The sequence below is a fragment of the Trachemys scripta genome, chromosome 6 (genome assembly GCF_013100865.1).
Source record: "Trachemys scripta elegans isolate TJP31775 chromosome 6, CAS_Tse_1.0, whole genome shotgun sequence".
Classification (NCBI taxonomy): domain Eukaryota; kingdom Metazoa; phylum Chordata; order Testudines; family Emydidae; genus Trachemys; species Trachemys scripta.
In genome coordinates, this window is record NC_048303.1 from 54,163,654 (window position 1) to 54,185,472 (window position 21,819).

A 21,819-nucleotide genomic window follows, 5' to 3' on the forward strand; every position below is an offset into this window, starting at 1 on the left:
ACTGCAGAGCCAGCCAAGGGTTATTGCCAGACAAGCGTTTCTGGAAAGAATGGACAGCAATCCACAGCCCCACACACAAAGAGTGAAACCTCAAGAGGCCACCGTTTCATTGCGCGAGGGGGGGGGGGGGAGAAGGGAAAGAACCACAATAAAAAGCTGTTTGCTTTTTAAAATGAGAGCCATCCATTCTCGAACATCTCCTATTGATTTCTTCCCCTAAGAAATGCTCCACAGATGGCAGAAGCAGATCACAGAACAAATCATATTAGACTTTTTCTGTTCAATGCTGCAAGCATTTCTTAGGTCACTCTTGGCATTAATCCATCAGAGAAAAATAACAAGAAGAAAAGTAACTTTGTCTGTTTTTCCAAGTAGAAACCAAGCAAACAGTTTGATATGTGTTTCATGACCTACTGTATCTGGTGTTGACATTGGAGTGAGCTGCATTTCCAGTAAATTTAATGAGTGTAGCAAGGCACTAAAACCAAAACTTTCCCACTGTTGAACCTTGAAGTATATTTATTTGTGCTTGTGCTTGCTTACATCAGTATATATTATAGGGTTTTTTTAGCAGATAAACATGTAAGTATAAAAAGGCAGTTATTGCACAAAAGGGCTCTGATCCTCTCACAAGCAATTCATGGTCATCTGTCTAGAGTTAATCAATGGAATTATCATTATATTTGTTTAATTCACTTTTTAATGTATATAAGCACTTTATCTCCTGGTGCTGGGCTCATTAGAGTTTACTGGTACCAGGCTTTAAACATGCTGATGTTTTGTATTTAAAAAAGCAAGTTGTGAATTTTCGATGCCATTGATGTATGTATTTTGAAATAAAAAATAAAAGTTGCAAACTGTGAAAGAAAAAAATTAGAGAGCCTTAAAATGGCATTTTCTTTTAAAAATTCCAGGTGCCTAACCTAGCCAGCTAAAAACTTTCTAACACAAGGCTTTGATGTCATATTCATGTTTAACAAGGTTTGTGAGTGACAGCTTGTCTATGAGAAAATTCCACGAACCTTTCCCTAGATTATTCCTTTTTTTATCCTGCGCTCCATTGTTTTTGCTGTTGGTTGTGTGTGTGTGTTTGGTTTTGTTTATTTGTGGGATCAGCTCACCACATCAAACCAGAGAGTTATGGTTTCAGCGATGGAGCCAAAGATGATGATATACCTCCACCTGCTTACATTCACCTACTCATCAGATATGGAAGGGCATCTGTTCCTTGTCCCCCTTTTGCCCACACATCACCTACTGAAGGGAACACTCCTAACCAAGAAGGTGTGAGCCACCTACTTCATACATAAGATTTGCCTTCTGTTGCCTCTGATGCTGCAGAAAGTCAACGAGCACCGACAACAATTTCAATTAAAATCAATGGGAGGAGGAGATGCTCAATGTCTCTCAAGATAAAGCCCTATGAGCAGAGTTTCTCTCTATTATGAGAAAGCCTAACATATTATACCCTGCTCTTCACCCTGAGAGTATTGGCAGGGCCTTTCTTACACCCTTTACTAATGCCTTATGGGAGTAGCTGTAGCTAACGGTATCGTGGAGCTGGCCAGGATTTATTCAATTCCCAGTATAATTTAAAGTAGCCTCAGGACTGCTCTAAATTGCACCTGACTATCCCCAAGGAGTTATTCTGTCAGGCCGGGCTTGCTAGAGCACAAGAGTCCATGTCCCATTCCCATCACCTTGCTTCCAACATGCCTCCTATGTCAGAAGCTACTGGGGAGGTGGTGGTGGTGAACTCTGCAGGCTATTTATCACCCAAGGATTCCCCTTAAACCTGCTGGCTTTCTGGCTGCTTTGTGCCACGGAAACAGCACAAAGTAGCCAAGTATCTGGCGCCTTTTGTGGCAGATCAAAGCAGTGCTGTTAAATCAATGGCCTACCCAGATTCTCAGCTATTACAGTATCACAGAATAACAAGTGACACACAGATAAAGTGGATGAGCAAGAGAGATTTGTGATCAAAATTTTTAAGGACACTAACAAAAAAGGAAACAATTAAGGATGAAACCTCACGTCCACACCATTCTAATAATGATTCTTAGCTGTTACATAGCTCTTAATTTTATAAGATTATCTCGATCACAACGAGAAAGACTTCAACCCTAACCACAAATTTACTTTATCCCTTTAAAAGCTTTCTGTCTTTCAACACAAGCTTTTCATGCCACTATTTCTTAATTTTAGGCCTTTTTTATTGTTGTCATTAATATACAGGAGGAGAAAATACTTTCTACAAAACATTCCATAAAAGGGAATAATCTAGTATTCTTTCTTGCCTTTTTAAACTAGGGATATGGTTAAAGGCTGATCTGACGTTCCTTCTCAGGTTGGGACAGTCTCAGAAGGTAGTTTTTCCAGTTTGTAGCAAAAGTAACTTTCTGAAGGTCTAGCAGGAAGGCTCCACTCTCGAGCATCATCTTTGCTTGGCCATGTGGCTGCACAAGGTTATTGCTGTAATTTACCAGTTGCATGAGGAGAGAAGTGTTTCTGTGGATGGTAGGGAGTTTCTACACTGAATGAATAGGGTTGTGTGAGGACCCAACCTAGAGTGGTTTGGCTCGAAGGCCCCTTTGGCATGTACTTTCCTTTACAATAGTGCAATACAATCTGCTTTTTAAAGGCACTTTTGATGATGAGCATCCAAATGCACTGCTTGAGAAAAAAATAAATGTGTGATGCTCACTTCAGCTTTCAGCCTGCTTTCAAATATAGCTATAAAATTCACTGATTTATTGTTATTAGTCAAGGAATTCCTTAGCCTGCGGGCACAGCTGACAATGGCTCTAGCACCTGTCGTCTCCAATCTGTATTAGGGAGAAGTTAATAGAGCATCATCCTTGGATTGCAAGGTATCATGTGAAATATAGGGTTATAAATGTTTACCTACAGCAAGTAAGGGTAGGAGTAAGGCTTTGCTGAATGTTTATAGGATACAAGGTGTAAAATCATGAAATCCATTATTTTTTCTCTCTACAAAGGCAGTCAGTGTAGTAATGGAAAAATAAGAGAAAGACATTGCTGACATATGTATTAGGAAATAACCTAACAGCCTTTGGGCCTGTCTGATATTTTTTTAAAGTATGTTCTGAGGACTGACCAGTAGAAAAATAGGGCCAGATTCTCCATTGATGGGCAGTTTAGCTGCTTTCTGCCACCCTACCATTGTATTCTGGTCCTCATGATGGCAAAAGCAGTTGAAGGAGGATCACCCAGTGCAAAGATGATCCTCCAGTGGTGTAGAGACCTTTATGTCGCTCCCTGCTAACAGAACAGAAAAAAGAGCTCGTGGCCAGAGGAAAGGGGGCATGGTGGGAACTCACTATGCTCTACCAGCTCTCAGTTCTGTTTGAGCCCCAGGGCCATTTGCAATTGGCATGAGTTAGAGTAGTTCTCAGTCTGCTATAACATGGTGCAGGGCAACTAGCCCTATACAAAGTTGCTAGACCAGGAGTGTGCAAAGGTGAATTTTAAGCCACTTTTGCACATCATCCCCATGAACTTTGCTCTCTGCAGCTCATTCACATCCCAGCATCTGTACCATACTATATGCCTCACCACTTATTTCTATCTGGAACCAGGGAGGGTGAAACACCAAAAGATGTCTCTCTGTGTTTCCAACATGACCAGAAGTGGGCAGTAGTAGAAATCTTATTAGTGCTCCAGTTATTACAAGACTTATAGCCTAATTTTGCATATTTGACAAGTCTTTTAAAAAAATCTTGATTTTCTGTACTTCTCCAAATTGAATTGTTGAACCTGTTCAGGTTTGTTTATTGTTATTTGGCTCCTTGTCATATTAAGAAGAGGCATTGTGTCTTAGTGGACAGGGCATTGGCATAGAACTTAGGAGATATGGGTTCTAGTCCTGACTGCTGATGTGTGGTTATGGGCAAGTCATTTCACTTCCTCGTGCCTCAGTTTCCCTATCTATAAAATTGGGATTATACTGATGATCTTTAATATAGTCCTTTTCATCAGTAGATCTCAATTATTATTGATCTCTTTTAGCATAACCACCCATCCTGTGAACTTACCTGATCTTCTACTGTACTAATTGCCCTTCATAAACAGTGATTTTGTATTCTGATCAGCCACGTATATCTGTCACCTCTGTTTCCTGGATGTGCCTCAGAATCCTTTGAACTAATTCCTATAGCAACACAAGAGCTACAAAGATTCTGTTCTATGGAGACAGTTGTCAATATGAGACAATGTGGAGAACTATGCATATGTTCATAATGAAACCTGACCCTCGGAGGAATTTACTTAAAGATTTGGCAAAGTCTATGAACCTTTCAAGTAAGCCCTGGCCAAGTTTTGAATTCATTTGAGCTCAGTGTTAGGTGCCAGAGAGCAGTTTATGATTTTGAGTGGAAACGATGCAAGGTTGAATGGTTTTGCATGGTTTGACACAACATAAAGAGAAACTTGGCAGTGTTGACTGAGTTTCAGGTTTGTTCGAACTTGAAAACCCAAAGTGAAATTCTGGGGATTTGAACCTATATGAACAAATTTGCAAAATGAATTTACTGAATTTTGCATAGTTCTGGTTGATGAACTCAATGGCACTATGGTAACAGGAAGAAAGCAGGCTAATTTTGGCAGGATTTCTCCTGGTGTAGAAATACATCCTCTTGGTTTCAAGCAGATGTATCTCAAAAAATAGGATGAAGATTTGTAAAGTGGACCTAGCTTCTGAATAGCTGATGTGGAACAATAATCTCTAAAAGTGAAAATCTATTAAACTCTCTTATGTTAATGAGGAGAAATATGATTTTATTAAAACTGATCTTTGTCAGGTTGTGAGATATAAATCCAGCACTAACTACAGCCAGATATGCTCAGTGCTGTTATAGAGGCTCATTGCTAACATACACTGCTTCAGCAACAAGGTTGAATCTAACATACAGAGAATGTTCAGCTACAATAGTGTGATGTTTTGGGGTTCAACCTTGACTAGCAAAGCGTTTTGTCACCACCTGCACTGCAACTGTGGGCGCCTTAAATGCTCTGCTGCTCTGGCTCACAGCCCTGACACCAACAGCCAGCATACCAGCATGCAGGCCACACCCTGGCTCCCAATTTCTTTTTCAGTAGCCCCAATACCCTCTTAGTCCCATATTTCCTCCAAATCATGTTGCTGTATGAACATCTGCTGAGGTTCCCAGAACTGTGAGTTACTCTGTTACCCCCTCTCAGCGTCAGCAAGGGAGGGCACATCTATATTGCATTTAAAAGTTCACAAAACAGTCTCAGAGCCCAGGTCAATGCAGGGCTAAAAATAATAATAATATATGGAGATATCCTATCTCCTAGAACTGGAAGGGACCCTGAAAGGTCATCAAGTCCAGCCCCCTGTCTTCACTAGCAGGACCAAGTACTGATTTCGCCCCAGTTCCCTAAGTGGCCGCCCTCAAGGATTGAACTCACAACCCTGGGTTTAGCACTGAGCTATCCTTCCCTCCCCCCCCCCAACAGTGTAGATGTTCAGGCAGTGGTCATGACCAAAACTGCTGCTTAATGAAGACAAAACCGTCAAAGTCTTGATGTAAACTAGATCCAAGGTCAATCCATTAATTAAGATCCTCAGTTAACAAAACTGCACTTTTCAAGGACATATTAAAGTGACTCTGAATGTTAAAGAAGAGAACTGTATTTAAATAGAAGGATCTGATTTAGATTTCAAAGGCTAATACTTCAGTGGAAGCATGAGTGGGATCGTTACATGATGTGACTGAAATACAAGTGATAGCAACCTACCTGCATTTGCCATGATTACACCTCTACAGGATCTTTATTCAGTCTCAACCACCTTGCAAACAGAAAAAGTGAAAGATTCAGAGATCTTCAGAAAAATAAAGTGGGCATGAAGGCCCTGATGTTAAAATATTTGTGCCCAAAAACGTTGTGCCTTCAGATACCCTAAATATTCATGCTGACTGGACAGATGTGCATCTGACTATCCATCTGTATGCACAAATAGCTGATTAACATGAGTAATTGTGCATTTGTATGTGCAGTTTCATGGCTGATATTTTCAAAAAGAGTTTTCAACCAGCAACATCCATTATCAAAATGTCATTATCAAACATCATTATCAAAACATTATACACTACCTCTGGTGATGATTCTCTGAATAGTTTTATCATTTTCATTGTGGATTGTTTGTTCCTGTGTGGATTACAACCTTCCTGAACATGGTAAGACATGCAAATGATCTGGTTTCATTGGAATAGTAATTGCCATAAGAGCAGTCTGTACCTGCTACACACAGGCAATGATTATCCAAAGCAGCCTTTCAGTAGCCCGACAGTGATGGAAAACTGCAGGGAAAGCAGAAGGCAGCAACATGAGAACTGGCAGTAAATCAGTGAAAATCCCCAGGGAAGTTCACAAAAGAGTCAGCTAAGGCACTAAGTATATTAACCGAGAAGATACCACCAGGAAGAGCAGCAGCAGCACATGTGCCCACAGACAGCCACCAAAGAAACCACAGGCAGCGGAGAAGAAAGACCACCTGAATGTAAGCAGTGAGTAATACAAACACCCACCATGAGGCTGACAAGCAAAGCAATGAAGAGGGCTGGCTGCCAAGGGCAAGCTAGCAGTGTCCAGAAGCTATATGGAATCTGAAATTGGAATAGCTGAAAAAACATGAAACTAACCAATACATCTCCAAACCTCTAAAAAATAAAACTAGCAACCTAACACTAATAAAGCTAATATATATAATAATATATCTACCTCAATATAACGCTGTTCTCAGGAGCCAAAAAAAATCTTACCGTGTTATAGGTGAAACCGCGTTATATCGAACTTGCTTTGATCCACCGGAATGCGCAGCCCCACCCCCTGGAGCACTTTACCATGTTATATCTGAATTCGTGTTATATCGGGTCGCATTATATTGGGGTAGAGGTGTACTAATTCCATCAGCTAACATGAAGAAACTGATCTAAATCCAGTCCAAGCTGCTGCTGGGTTTGGGGGTGACTTTTTTGTTTTGTGACTTCTTGCTGCTTACCAACGGACCAACCTCCCAAGCCAGGTCACTGTTCTCAGCCGACAAACACTACTACTATTTGTTGTTCCACCAGCTCCACTACAGGAAGAATCAGCCCAAGGCAAATTTGTGCACTAGATAAAGAAGGAATTTGCCACTAGGGATGGGAGAGCTGGTTCAGGAGGAGAAAAACAACTGGCCTGAAATTTGAACTGAAGCTTATCTTTAATAATTTTAACTTTCCAGTGCCTCCGAGCACTGCCTAACTCTCTTGCCCTTACTGGAAGCAAGAAGTACCAGAAAATTCATCAGAGCCCAGTGTTACAAATTCAACACATTTTGATAAGCATCCAACTTTTTAGAGCTTTCCAAATTCTAATTTTTTTTTTGACGTTTGCCTATTGCTGATGCGTTTTTCCCCCCCTTGCTTACTCATGCAGCTTGGCAATTTACCTGGTCACCTGTGTGTACTGGGTGCCTCTGTATCCAGATCAAACATGAATCTGCCAGTTATTTGGCTTGCAGAGCCTGTACTTTCTGTAGCAGTTAGGTTTGCAAGTTCCTTGCTCTGGAAGTATTCACCTTGTGGCTCCCTAAACTCTTCAGTTCTTAATCTAGGTCTCATGACCTCTGCAATAATTGAATGCTGCCATATTCCTTTGAATCTCTCGATGTTGAATAAACTGCTCAAATCAAATTAAATCCCTGTGGAGGGTTGAAGCTGCTTAAAGCCCTATGGCCAAAACTCTTTTGCTCATATTAGGGTCAAGAAGCAGAACTTGATGTATTAGCATGAATGTCACACTGAAGTCCTGAAGCTACAATTGCCTCATTGCGCCCCTGTCTGACAGGAGGCAATAGCCAAACTATCACAATGGTGGTGCATTTATCAGGCCAATTCCCACTCTCTTGGGCTGCTCCTTCATCACTGCAAAACCCTGCTGTGTAAGGAGAATCTGCATAAACTCCCCAAATCCTGTCCACTTCCCCTGTACAGAAGAAACAAACCACTTTCACTACATCTGAGGACCTCTGCTGCCACAGTGGGAAGGGCAGATTTGCCCAATACAGCAGATACCCAGGAAAAAATTATCTACAGATCCGTACGGCATAGCTATTGTGATGGCATTGTCAGTACAACTGAATGACACTTTCCTAGTCCAGCTGGTGTAAATGGGCCTGCCTCCATTGACTTCAATGGGACTGCACAGATTGACAGCTGCTGAGCATAGGTCCCTTTCTTGTAAATCTATAATACTAAAAGTAGGTCCATTAGCAAATCTGTACTTGTGTAATGATGTAGTAATGCAGCTGAGTGCTGTTCAATTAAAATATGGACCAGGGCCTGCCACTGAAGGGTGAATTGCTTTTTTGTGGCAGCTGATTAACATCCAGGAAGGGGATGAGGACCAGGATTTGCTAAGGTAATATTTTTTTTAAATGGGAGTGCTGCACCACTGCTTTTACTTTTATAAATACAAATACAAATCACCTGGTTTGAAATTCAGGCCTAAGGAGAGTTTTCAACCGGCATCACCTGTTTCCAATTCACTGTTGGGAAATAAATAGAGGCTTTGAAATATCAGGGCATATCTGCTATGGCTGGTGATATATATGACGGTAGTGTTGTACGTGTGCCTTAAAGAAAGCTGTAATGTCATGGTGGGAAGTGTCACTTTCCTTAAAAACAATAGTTCACTTTAAACGCCCAACTTAAAACTATGGAAGGGAACAGCCTTCTTGGGGCTATGTTTGTGGAAAAACAACAGCAAAAAAGGGAGTTGTTGCTGATCTGTATTCTGGTCTGTTCTCTTACTTTACATTATAATTAGTTGAGAGTTCTTAAATCCCAACTGTAACAGAGCTCATAGCAGTAGCCACCTAGTGACACAGAACAGAGCAGAACCAAATGTCTCAGGGCATGAAAACAAAACCAGTTTGTGTTGGATGTGTAATGGAGACCAATATAATGGGTCAGCCCTCCAGATCTGTATACATTTGTGTGAGGATGCGCGTGTATTCTGTGCTTCTGCTGAGAGCCAAGCAATGCCTGTACTGAAGTTGTTGGCTGCTAGAACAGAAGTAACAAGAAGACAAAAACCAGAAGTTAATATTGGTACCCCTTGTTCAGTGGAAACTGTGGAACTGTAGGCTATTGCAGAAACTGAGGAGAAAAGTGACAAGCATAGCAACACGCACACAGACAAAGGCCCGGTGCAGTGCAGGCATGCCTCCATATGATTGTGGGCATCAATCACCAGTAGGTAGCATTTTCAGCTGCATACATTCACAAGATGTTGGCACACAGGCCCTGATCATCTTATCCAGCTGAGTTGTGCTCAGTGTAAGACCCAAGAGAATGGGCACGGGTGACTTTTTTGTTACTTTTGCAGATCTGTGATTCATAACGCTGCTGGAGGCAGGTTCAGGCCCTGGCATAATTCAGAGCACATTCAGAGCTATTCTAAGTTCATGGGTTGAAATGGTTTCCATGGACTATGCTATCTCTATGCCACCTGAATATTCCTCAGGTAGCTGTATCTGCTGGGTTTCTGGCTGTTTAGCTGCTGAAGCAATGCAAAGCAGCTGAGGCGGGAAGACTATGAAGATCTGGCCCATGTTGTACAAGTGTAGTTGCTGTGGTAGATTCACAAGACCTGACAGGCACCCCTGTATTGGACGGGCACCCCTCATCTTAATAAGAAACATTCTATTTAGTGTATGATGAGTATGCTCCAATAGAGCCAAAAAAAAAAAAAAACCCAGGCTGCGCAGTCTGAGTTCAATATCACACTCACAATTTCCAGTGAATCACCATATATGCAGAAGAAAAGTGGTGGCAGCAGGCCAGCTGACACTGTCTGTCCTTCCTCACATTCAGGTTATTTTACTCTTCTGCTGGTAGTAGTGCTGTTCTTCTGTTTCAGGTACCAGTAGTAGCACCAGCACTTCTGTCCTCTAGTCCTCCCTTCTCCTCTGCCACAGCCGCTCTCAGTATGAAAAAAGCAACACCAGAGCAGCAGTGTTAGTACTAGTCTCATCATGTAATCTTTTCATTCTAAGTTCAAGTAGTTTCAGCCTCACCCCCACACATAACAGAACTAACTTATGAGGTACAGCCATGAATTTCTGAAGTTTGTACAGGATACTGGCTCTAGGCAACTACTGATTTTTTGAACACAAGATGTAGAATGGTCTTGAGAACAGTGAGGCCAGCCTTGTATTTAACAGATTTTTTTCAAACTTCTGATAAAAATGGCATTAGGTGCACTGCTGACACCTGAGCAGCATAAATACCTTGTTAACCTGTGCGTGTTTATCTTTGATCCCCTACTGAAGTAGTTGGCTGGCCTCACTGAACTTGTGCTTTTGTTACCAGGTTCACTTGCTGCTTCCTTCCCCATCATGCTGCAGGTCTGGTAGTGCCAGCAGCATAACCTTTCCATGTTCACTGTGAGCTCCTCAGCAAAGACCATATCCCTAAACATATTGGATTGAAAGTATGCAAGAAATTCTAGGCATCCGGCTAGAAGGTGGGTACCTGGCTTCTGGAAGTTGACTTCATTGTCACTGAGAATGGTACCAGCTTGGTCAAAGCAATTAATAACAAACATAATAGCAAAATCCATTGCTTTGCTACCCCTTATTTACATAGTCATTGAGGAGTGCTTTTCAGAAAGAGTCGTAACACTGTGAAAGTTGCCACTACACACAACACTGGTTTGTGCACTTTTCTAATGCTCTATCAAAGCAAACAATCAGCTGCTACTAATATTTGACTTATAGCTAAAATTAGGCATAGGTCAATGTTCTCTGGTGCAGGGCATTTCAGTCTTCACAGCTGTTGGAACTCAGCATTGTATATTCAGAACCACCTGATTGACAAAAGCAAAGTGAGTACACTCAGATTTTGCAAGAGTCAATAAGTGTAGTGAGGGTAATACTTAAGATCCCTTTGAATATATACATAACCCCAGTGAGAGCAAATAGCATCCCTGTGCCAACTCATCTGTGGAGTGCATATACTCCAGACTTACTGGGGTCAGTTGGGGGAGTGAGTCAAAGAAGGATCCACCTTTTTTCAGCTAGCAAGACTCTTCTGTCTATTAAAAACAGGTAGCTTAGATACAAGTGATCATGGATTGATCGTATTTATGATACAGAGTCTAGACCAGTAATACATATACTTGGTGCTTTAACAGTGCAAGTTTCACAAAGCTGAAAATAAATATGAGCCATATCAGCCGGAAGGAAGAATTTAATCAGAAAGTTTTGAATGATAACTGGGAATTATTTAGGAACACCCTGCTAGATGCCCCAAAAACCATAATCCCACAATTGAGGAAGAAAGCCATGCTGGTGAAAAAGCAAACTGGCTTAGAGGGAAAGTGTAAAAAATAAAATGAATGAATGAATGAATGAATGAAACAAAAAATACAACAAATGGAAGAAAGGGGAAGTTGATAGTAATGAATATCAAAAGATAGTGATTGCAGAAAATTGATAAGGGAAGCCAAGGGGCAGAAAGCGAAATCTCTGGCCAACAGAGTTAAAGACAATAAGAAGGAATTTTAAAACATATATTAGGAACAAAAAGAATCCTAATAATGGTATTGGTCCATTGTTAAATGGAAATGGAAGAATTGTCAATAATAATTCAAAAAACCACAAAAGTGTTCAAAAATATTTGTTTTATATATGGAGAAAAAAACAGATGTTATCAACATATGATGAGATGATATCGCTCTTTTCATTCCACTATTATTTCTTGAGGATATTGTCGGAGAAAAACAGAGTTCTCACTATTTGTTTAGGTATAGCAAGTCAGATGCTTTATTAACTCTCACAATTGCGCAGAGGGAGAGAGCTAAGCAGGTCTCTCCACAGGTAAACAATTACAGCAAGCATTTATACCTTTTGTTACAGACAATAATGAGCAACAGTTGCATTTTGTTTATACATAGGCCATCTTGATATCTCATTTCCTCACTTGTTTTGACTCTTGCCAACATACAATATTTTCTATACCTTATCTACACAAGGTCTTCTACACCTTATCTATACCAGGTCATAATGACTTCTTACACAGTTCTTTCTCACTCGCCTCACACAATCCTCACTTCTACAAATCTCGCGTTATCAGGGTTACAGTTAGCCTGACTCTTGCTAACGAACTGTCATGTATTGCATCCCCTTCCTGTCAGTTCTTTCTCTGCTTCCACAATGTTAACAGAAGCTACTTAAGTTAGACATTTTAAATCAAAAAGTCCACTTGCCTCCAAGAGTTTTAAAAGAGCTGGCTGAGAAGCTTACTGGACCATTAATGTTGATTTTCAATAAGTCCTGGGGCACTGGGGAATTTCCAGAAGACTAGAAGAAAGCTAATGTAGTGCCAATTTATAAAAAGGGTGAACGGGATGACCTGGGTAATTATAGGCCTGTCAGCCTGACATCCATCTTCGGCAAGATAAAGAACTAAAGAAGAGGAATACAATTAATGCAAATCAACATAGGATTATGGAAAATAGATTCTGTCAGACTAAATTGATTTTTTTTATAAGATTACAAGTTTGGTTGATAAAGGTAATAGTGTTGACATAATGTACTTAGACTTCTGTAAGGTTTGATTTATTACCGCAGGACATTTTGATTAAAAAAACTAGACTGATATAAAATTAACATGTCACACCTTAAATAGTTTAAAATGAGATAATTAATAGGTCTTAAAATAAGTCTTAAAATGGGGAATTGTCATCAAGTGGGTCTGTTTCTACTGGGGTCCCATATGGATTGGTTCTTGGCCCTATGCTATTTAACTTTTTTATCAAAGACCAGATGACTGGTGCCTCCCCATAGTGGGGGGCACCAGCTAAAGTGGAGGATACGTGACCTCCCCACATGTCTCCCTTCCACCCCACCCCCAGCCAGGGACCCCCAGGCTCTCTCCCACGCAGCACATTACCTGCTGCTGCTCTGGCTCCCCCTTGCATGTTTGGCTGCCCGCTGTCCTCCCTGGCAGCCAGACCCAGGTGAGGAGTGGGACAAAGCCACTCCTGGTCGCCGCTCCATGCAGCGTAGCCAATTGCCTGTGGGAGAGCCTGGCTGGGGAGGGGCAGCAGCCTGCTCCCTGCCCAGACTCGGCTTCTGGAGACGTGCCAAACGTGCCCAGGTGGGGCTCTCTGGCTCACTCAGCTGCTGTCCCCAGAAGCTAAGCCTGGGTGGGGGGCAGCCAGCCACCATCACAGCCAGGCTCTCTCCCAGGCAGCTGCTGCTGAGCCGCCGGAAAGGCTCTGTCCCCGCCCCTTCCTCTCTCCACCTGGGTGGCTGCTGGGAGGGCCACTGGACCCTCCATGCCCCCCTCCCACACACACACTAGTTACCTCTGAATGATCTGGAAGAAAACTTAAAATCATTACTGATGAAGTTTGCAGATGATCCAAAAATTGAGAGAGCGGTAAATAATGAAGAGGACAGGTCACTAATTCAGAGCAATTTTTAGATTGCTTGGTAAACTGGCCACAAGCAAACAATAGGCATTTTAATGTGACTAAATGTATACAGCTGGGAACAACCAATATAGGCCATACTTACAGAATGGAGGACTCTATCCTGGGAAGCAGTGACTCTGAAAAAGATTTGGGGCTTATGGTGGATAATCAGCTGAACCTGAGCTCCCAGTGTAATGCTATGGCCAAAAGAGCTATCCTGGAATGGATAAACAGGGGAATCTTGAGTAGGACTAGAGAGAGTTTATTTTATCTCTATATTTGGCAGTTATGTGACCATTGCTGGTCCAGTGTACAGAACCATGTGCAGTTCTGGTGCCCACAATTCAAGAAAGATGTTGGTAAATTGGAGAGGGTTCAGAGAAGAGCCACAAGAATGATTAAAGGATTAGAAAGCATGCCCTATAGTGATAGACTCAAGGAGCTCGATCTAGCTTAACAAAGAGAAGGTTAAGTGGTGACTGGATTGCAGTCTATAAGTATCTACTGTGACAGACCCAGACCAGTGGGGTACAGGAGTCTGGTAGAGGGCAAATATACTGATCACTGGATGAGTAGTTTTCTGTTCCCTGAGTGAACAGAGAAGGGGCTGCACTAGAGTAATCAGGAATCTGCTAGAACCAGTTAAGGCAGACAGGCTAATTAGGACACCTGGGTTGAAGCTGCTAGAATCAATTAAGGCAGGCTATTCAGGGCACCTGGGTTTTAAAAAGGATCTCACTTCAGTTTGTGGGGCGAGTGTGAGGAGCTGGGAGCAAGAGGCGCAAGAAGCTGAGAGTGAGAGGGTGTGCTGCTGGAGGACTGAGGAGCACAAGCGTTATCAGACACCAGGAGGAAGGTCCTGTGGTGAGAATAAGGAAGGCGTTTGGAGGAGGCCATGGGGAAGTAGCCCAGGGAGTTGTAGCTGTCATGCAGCTGTTACAGGAGGCACTATAGACAGCTGCAGTCCACAGGACCCTGGGCTGGAACCCGGAGTAGAGGGCGGGCCCGGGTTCCCCCCAAACCTCTCAGTTGACCTGACTGTGGGTTCTTCCAGAGGGGAAGGTCTCTGGGCTGTTCCCCAACCCACATGGTGAATCTCTGAGGCAAGAAAATCCGCCAATAAGCGCAGGACCCACCAAGATAGAGGAGGAACTTTGTCACACTACATGGGGAACAAATATTTAATAATGGACTCTTCAATCTAGTAGAGAAAAGCTAGGAATCAAAGGGCTGGAAATTTAAACTAGATAATTTCAGAATGAAAATAAAGCATACATTTTTAATGGTGAGAGTGTATATACTCGTTCATTAGCCTGTTTGTTTATAAGACGACCCCCCCCCCAAATGGATAGGTAAAAATAGCAAAAACTGTATGACCCTTTCGTAAGCCGACCCTATATTTCAGGGGTTAGAAAACTTTGGCTCCGGGCCCGTCAGGGTAAGCCGCTAGCGGGTTGGGACGTTTTGTTTACCTGGAGCATTCACAGGCATGGAGCTCCTCAGCTCCCTGTGGCTGCAGTTTGCCATTCCCAGCCAATGGGAGCTGTGGGAAGTGGTGTAGACCCATTTATAAGCCGATCCCTGCTCTTTGATGCGTCACTTTTTTACCAAAAATATTCAGCTTATGAACGAGTATATATGGTAATTAGCCATAGGATCAACCAAGAGTCAGAGTAGATTCTCCATCACTGACCATTTTTAAATCAACATTGGATGTTTTTCCAAACAATCTGCTCTAGGAATTATTTTGGGAAAGTTCTATGGCCTGTGTTATACAGGAGTTCAGACTTAGGGTGACCAGACCCCAAATGTGAAAAATCGGGACGGGGGTGGGAGGTAATAGGAGAAAAAGACCCCTATATAAGAAAAAGACCCTAAAATTGGGACTGTCCCTATAAAATTGGGACATCTGGTCACCCTATTCAGACCCTATGATCACAATGGGCCTTTCTGGCCTTGTAATATATGAGTCTATGAAAGTAATGCTTTTGTAAATGATGCATAGCAAGGAGTGTTGCTTCCCCTAGTCATAATTTAAGTTGCTTTCTGAGCTTCTGCTTGGATGGCAGTGTTGTAATAGTGAGAGCACAGGGGTGAGAGAATTAAGGCTATGTCTACATTAGTGAGTTTACAGCGGCAGAGCTGTACCAAGGCTCTGTGCCACTGTAAGATCCCTCGTGTAGCTGCTCTATGCTGATGGGAGAGAGCTCTGTCGTTGACATAATTAAACCACTCCCAATGAGTGGCCATAACTATGTTGACAGGAGTTCTCCCACCAACATAGTGCTGTGTACACTACTACTTATGCTGGCCAAATTTATGTTACTCGGGTGGGTTTTTTTCACACCCTGGAGCAACATACGTTTTGCTGACATAAGTGATAGTGGCCTAAGAGTCAGGATTCATGTTTCTAATACCTGACTCTGCCCTTTGACTCAGAAAGGTTATCTGAGTAGTCTATGTACCCATTATGGAAAAACACAGAGGAGCAATTTCATCACCAGTGTGTATTAAAATGTGGAAGCTGCTCTGAACCTCACATAATGAAATTCCATCCCAGCCTTCAACAGTAACCATCATGATTGCAACAGCTGCTTGGTGGCTCTCATAAGAACACTGAGAGACTTCCAGGTCCTGAGAAAAGTATCTCTGCTGTTTGTCTCTGCGTCTGCTCTTGCAAGATAAACTGACTGTTTTAAATTAGGGAATACATACTGTAGGTCACTGACCTTAAAAGTATTTTATGATTAATATCAGCCCTTCTGGACCAAGAGTGTACTTACAAAGGCAGATGAGGCAGATGTATCCAGCCAACAGCAGTTATTCTTAACCTTAAGTGTAGCAGAGCTGGGGATCTTCTATAATGATGCTTTGTTGCCATAAGCCTAGGGTATTGAAGCCTAGCTGCTGCTAGTAAATTGTCACTGTGTGTTCCCCACTACTGTGTAACTCAAGGAAGGGTTATTTTCAGAGTTGAATTGTACAGATGAATCTGGTTGGTCTCTCAATCTCTCTGAATCTCGACTAATATAATAAAGTTCCTCTGGATAAAAGTGTTTGGAATACACTCAAAATTAGACCTGCATAGTAGCTACTAATCTGGTTAGGATAATGTCCCACTGTGACCACTGAGCCTACTTACTTATGCATATATGCCCATCTTTTTGCCTTGTCCTTCACATACATTTATTTGTTCATCCACCTGTTGCACCCAGCCTTAACTATGAGATATCTGGAAGAGGGACTTGTCTTTGTTCTATTCATTCATACAGTGCTTAGCACAACGGGGCGCTGATCCCAGATCAAGACCTCCAGGTACTTCTGCAATTTAAGTGTTTAAAAATATAATTAATATAGTGGAATAAGTTGAGCTGAAAGCCTGGGCTGACAAGGAGCAGCAAGCAACCACCTGCCACATCGGTGAGGGCGGCTTTAATCTCTTCTGGGGCTCCATAGTTCCATAATTATGTCACTGCTCTCCTTTGGAATTGGGCTGTGCAGTGCAGTGCTCTGTGCACAAAACAACCATACTGCCTTCTGTTTGCAGCCTGTATTCCTGCCTTAAATCCTCTAAAGATACCCTTCCTCCCATATACCAGCACTGCACAGGGAGACAACCTCTGTTCCTGATTCTTGGGTTTGGTAATTGACCTTGATCTCTCATCACTGGCAGATTCCAGTCTAAATTGGTAATCTTCTGGTGGTATGGAACCACTCCAGGAACTCATATCCCACGCTGGCATGGGAGCATGCATGGGAGAACAGGGATGTGACCAGGGATTCCCTATGCCTCCCTGATCCCCAGTTAATTCATCCAGTTACTTGAGGGATAGCAGTTGTTCTGAATTGACCTTTCCTTTCTTGTTGGAAGAGCACACTCCCTTTGAGGTGCACAGGGAAAGCTTAGAATGTTTCAAGGCAGATTCACTCTTGCTGGCACAGGGAAGAGGGAAGGAAGTGCAAAGGGCACCTTTCTGCACCTGCCTGCTCTAGTATGTTTCAAGCAAATTCATTTGAGATGATTTACCCAGGCTAGTGCCACCACCTGTCTTCCCTTGACATTTCTGTATAGGATGCAGCTTTAGTTACCTAATCATGCCCCCGCATTGGCCAGCTCTGTCTGCTTTTGCAGCAGCGCTAGTTGACTGCTCATCCTCAGTGGCACTCTGCATCATATCAGGTTTTTCTGGCAGAGTGTTCACTGGCCGGACATATGGCAGGGCCTGGCAGAATTTGGCCCTCCACAGCAAAATCCTATATCCTTTCAATCCGATGGGAAGGAAGTGCGCAGTTTTCACGTGAGTCATTTTCAATATGCAGATTCTTTTTGAAAAATGCAAACAGTACATAAAATATATGTGCGACTTTTATGAATGGGTTCTTAGAGATTGAATTTCTAGAGACTGTCTGAACTCTGGAGTGCAATGATTTTACTATCATCAGTTCTTCTTAGAATTGCTTCAACATACCTTTTTAGGCTTTATACTAAGGCTGTTGATTAATCGTAGTTAACTCACATGATTAACTAAAAAAATTAATCATGATAAAATTAATCGCGATTAATCGCAATTTTAGTTGCATTGTTAAACAATAGTATACCAATTGAAATTTATTAAATATTTTTGGATGTTTTTCGGTATTTTCAAATATATTGATTTCAATTGCTACACAGAATACAAAGTGTACACTGCTCACTTTATAGTATTATTTTTATTACAAATATTTGCACTGTAAAAATGATAAAAGAAAAACAGTGCAATCTCTTTATCGTGAAAGTGCAATTTACAAATGTAGATTTTTTGTTTTTGTTACATAACTGCACCCCAAAACAAAACAATGCAAAACTTTAGAGTGAGGGAGTGGTGTTGTCACCTGGCTCACAGGGTCATAATGCCACTAGGTTTTGCAACCACCATCAATAGTGCAGGAAGCAACTTGCCCACCCCAGCTGGACTCAGACCCTTCCAGGCCCAAGGCAAGACAAGAGCCCAGAGGCAGAAGCAGGGCTGGGGATACTATTACTACCGGCAACAGAGCCTGAGTTCAGGAATAGGTGGGACTGGGAGCAGGCCTCTGGCTGCATACAGGGCATAGAGTCCCCCTACCCCATTCTTATGGGGAGGGCAGCAACCCCACAGGCTTGGACCCTCTCTGTCTAGTCTAAGGTAGGTAGCGCCTCTCCCCTTCCTCACCCCCCCACCCCCAAATTTCCATAGTGCATAGAGCTCCAAAAGCCTTTAATATGGCCCTGACAATCATAAGGATCTCTTCTGGCCTTCAAATCTATGAATCTGTGACTCTGATAAAGTGTGGTTTCAATCAGTCTGTCGCGTGGGTGTGCATACATGCAGAAACTGGGTGATCCTAGTCTCATTTCATATTTAAGTTGCAAACGTTAGAAATTCCTGAGAATAAGAGGCTAAATGAAAGCTCATTTACTATTTATAATCTCAATTACAAGTATCATGCCTCCAGGGTACATTTCAAATGACTTGTCCTATTTAGTTTTTTCATAAGTCCTGAGGACAGAAGGAGCCATTAAAACAATGCAAATTCAATACCAGGAAGCCTTCCTAAATTCTCCTTTCTGCAGATCTTTTCTTTATTTAACAAGTTGTTCCCTCCTGCACCCCCAGTATTCATATAATTTAACAATCAGACCAGAAAGAGAGAGTCAGATTTCATTCCCAAAAGTTAAATGATATGATTTCTGTGCAGACAAAAGACACAGTTTTAACACTTTTTGTTGGCTCAACTTAAAGGTCAAAATTAGCAAGTTTTAAAGAAGAGCCACCGAGACATACAGAAGGGCTCTTGTAAAAATCGTAAATGAAACCCACTGGAGAATTTCTTTTAAAACTGCAGCTTGATATCAATGATGGCAGCAATGCAGTTTGCATGAGATTGATATTAGGGCAGGAATGTAAGGAGCCAGCAGGTCAATAAGAGAACAAAAAATAGTGTCTGGCAGAATAAAATAAGCAGTGAGCAGTTGCCAATTTCTATTGTAAAGCAGTCCCTAAACCTGTTTTCTCACAGTTGTGATGGTTGTGAAACTTGTTTTTTGCTAAAACAACAAGGAGTCTGGTGGCACCTTAAAGACTAACAGATTTATTTGGGCATAAGCATCCGAAGAAGTGAGGTTTTTACCCACGAAAGCTTATGCCCAAATAAATCTGTTAGTCTTTAAGGTGCCACCAGACTCCTTGTTGTTTTTGTAGATACAGACTAACACAGCTACCCCCTGATACTTGTTTTTTGCTGTGATCTTGGCTTCACAACTGGGTGGGTTAAACCAGATAATCATTTTTAATGACCCATTACTGGAGGCCTCAGGACATAAGATTACACTTACTGTTAACTTCTAAACCTGTGTTTTACAACGACACCTGCTCTTGTGATTCAGTGCATCATATCCCAATCATATGAACCATTGGCTGTTGGAGTAATAGGAGGCATTTGCTACGGCATGTAGAATCTTGTCATGACTCTGTGTTCCCAATCTAGGATTGCTTCATTTCACTGCTGCTTTCTTTTTCCCTAGGGCCTTTATGTTTTTGTGGTGTATTTTATCCTACACAACCAGCTTTGTTGCCCCGTGAAAGCAAGTTACACCATAGATATGAATGGACATACAAGCCCAGGCTCTGCCTTTTTCACACATGGCAGTGGGATGCCCCCAGCAGGAGGAGAGATCAGCAAGTCTACTCAGAACCTGATCAGCGCTATGGAAGAGGTACCTGTATTCTATACTCATAATCATTATTATACTTACTGTATAGAGGCCAGTTGTATAGCTGAATGGGGAAACAGTGATATACATAGATGTGAAATGACCACCTGGGAATTGCCGGGGTGGGATTATTTTTGTTTTTATGCTTTGTCTCAATTATATAATTATATATAATCACGTTAGCTTGTACAATAAAAGTTGCTATTCTCAAGCATGGTAGTGCTCCTGTGAATTACAGCTCTCTGGTAACATCAGATCTATAGATCAACCTTCCCTGTTGTTGTTTTTTTACATTGCTTGTTAGCTTTGTTATAAAGCCATGGATTGCGTATTTGAAAAGTAGGTCACAGTCAACATAAAATACTTTCCAGGTTACTGTAATTCTGGGGTGAATCCTGGCCCCATTGAAGTCCATGGCAAAACTCCTGTTGACTTCAGTAGGGCCAGGTTTTCACCTCTCATCTTTATGGATGTCACTATTGGATTTATTACATGTTGTTATGTAAAACAAAAACAATTCAACTCAATTTTTTTTCTGGGACAGAAATTCTGTTTTCTGGCCAGCACTAGTTTAGGTGGCTGATGGGATGTACTAAGCTCTGCCCCAGCATTTTCAAAGGCACATAATATTGTGAAGATGAATTACTTAAACAAATAAATAAGATTGTCATAGGATGGGAGGGAGGAAGAGTGGAGCGCCAATGAAGGTTGTGTGAAGTGGAAAGATAGAGGATCTTCGATGGTATGGAGAGGAAAGACAGACTGTATTGGAGGGTCTCAGGAGACGGGGAATGGCAACGATGTTGACATTCAAAGAAAGAACAAACAGAGATTTTGAATGGAATTTTTAGAGTACTTCAACTGGAACTTCTTTGTATCTTAGGAGACTGTTCAGATATAGGGAAACGTTGGATTACTTTTTTAAACCAACTAGTCCATCCATAATGAACACAAAGCTAAATTACTTGTAATCAATTAGTCATTTTAAAAAGAAAAACTCTGAGCTAGACTTTCCCCTGGAAGAGGCGCAAAAGAGCCCTTTACAATTTCCCTGATCCTGCATAGTCATGAGTTCAAACCATTCAGATACTGTGGTGATGAGGGGTTGATTAAGAATGTAGACAGACAGAACTATTCATGTACTATAGCTTTGATGATAACTGCAGCTTTGAGACTTTTTAACTCATTTAAGGTGCCAGCAGACTGGGAGAGGGCATCCTTGAGGCCAGCTAGTCAGGCCAGTGCTGTTTTTAAGCAAAGCCCGCAAAATGGGAATGCCTTCAACGCTTCTGGAGGATTTAGTAACGGCTCATTGGTGGCTGACGAGGAATCACAGGAGTTTGATGACTTAATATTTGCTTTAAAAACTGGTGAGTAGCAGTTTTTTTTGTTTGTTTGTTTCTAGAAGCCTGTGTGCTATGCTTTGTCCTAACATAACAGTTTCCCAGGGAGCCACTAAAAGGGAAGATCCAATTGCTGCTAAAACATTCTTGATTGCCAGTGCAAATCTAGAACAACATTTTTGTTTTGGTGTGAACTGTTATTCTATGAACTAAGAATAATGACCTTATTAT

At 41.8% G+C, this 21,819-nt stretch overlaps 1 protein-coding gene across 1 annotated transcript in view; it reads left to right on the forward strand.

Annotated features, from left to right (window-relative positions):
• ADGRV1 (adhesion G protein-coupled receptor V1) overlaps nucleotides 1-21,819 on the forward strand; it is a 438,752-nt gene that overhangs the window by 409,154 nt on the left and 7,779 nt on the right. The window contains exons 89-90 of the mRNA XM_034773174.1: nucleotides 20,057-20,248; nucleotides 21,438-21,615. Coding sequence (XP_034629065.1) covers nucleotides 20,057-20,248; nucleotides 21,438-21,615 — 370 coding nt within the window. The remainder of the gene's footprint in view (nucleotides 1-20,056; nucleotides 20,249-21,437; nucleotides 21,616-21,819) is intronic.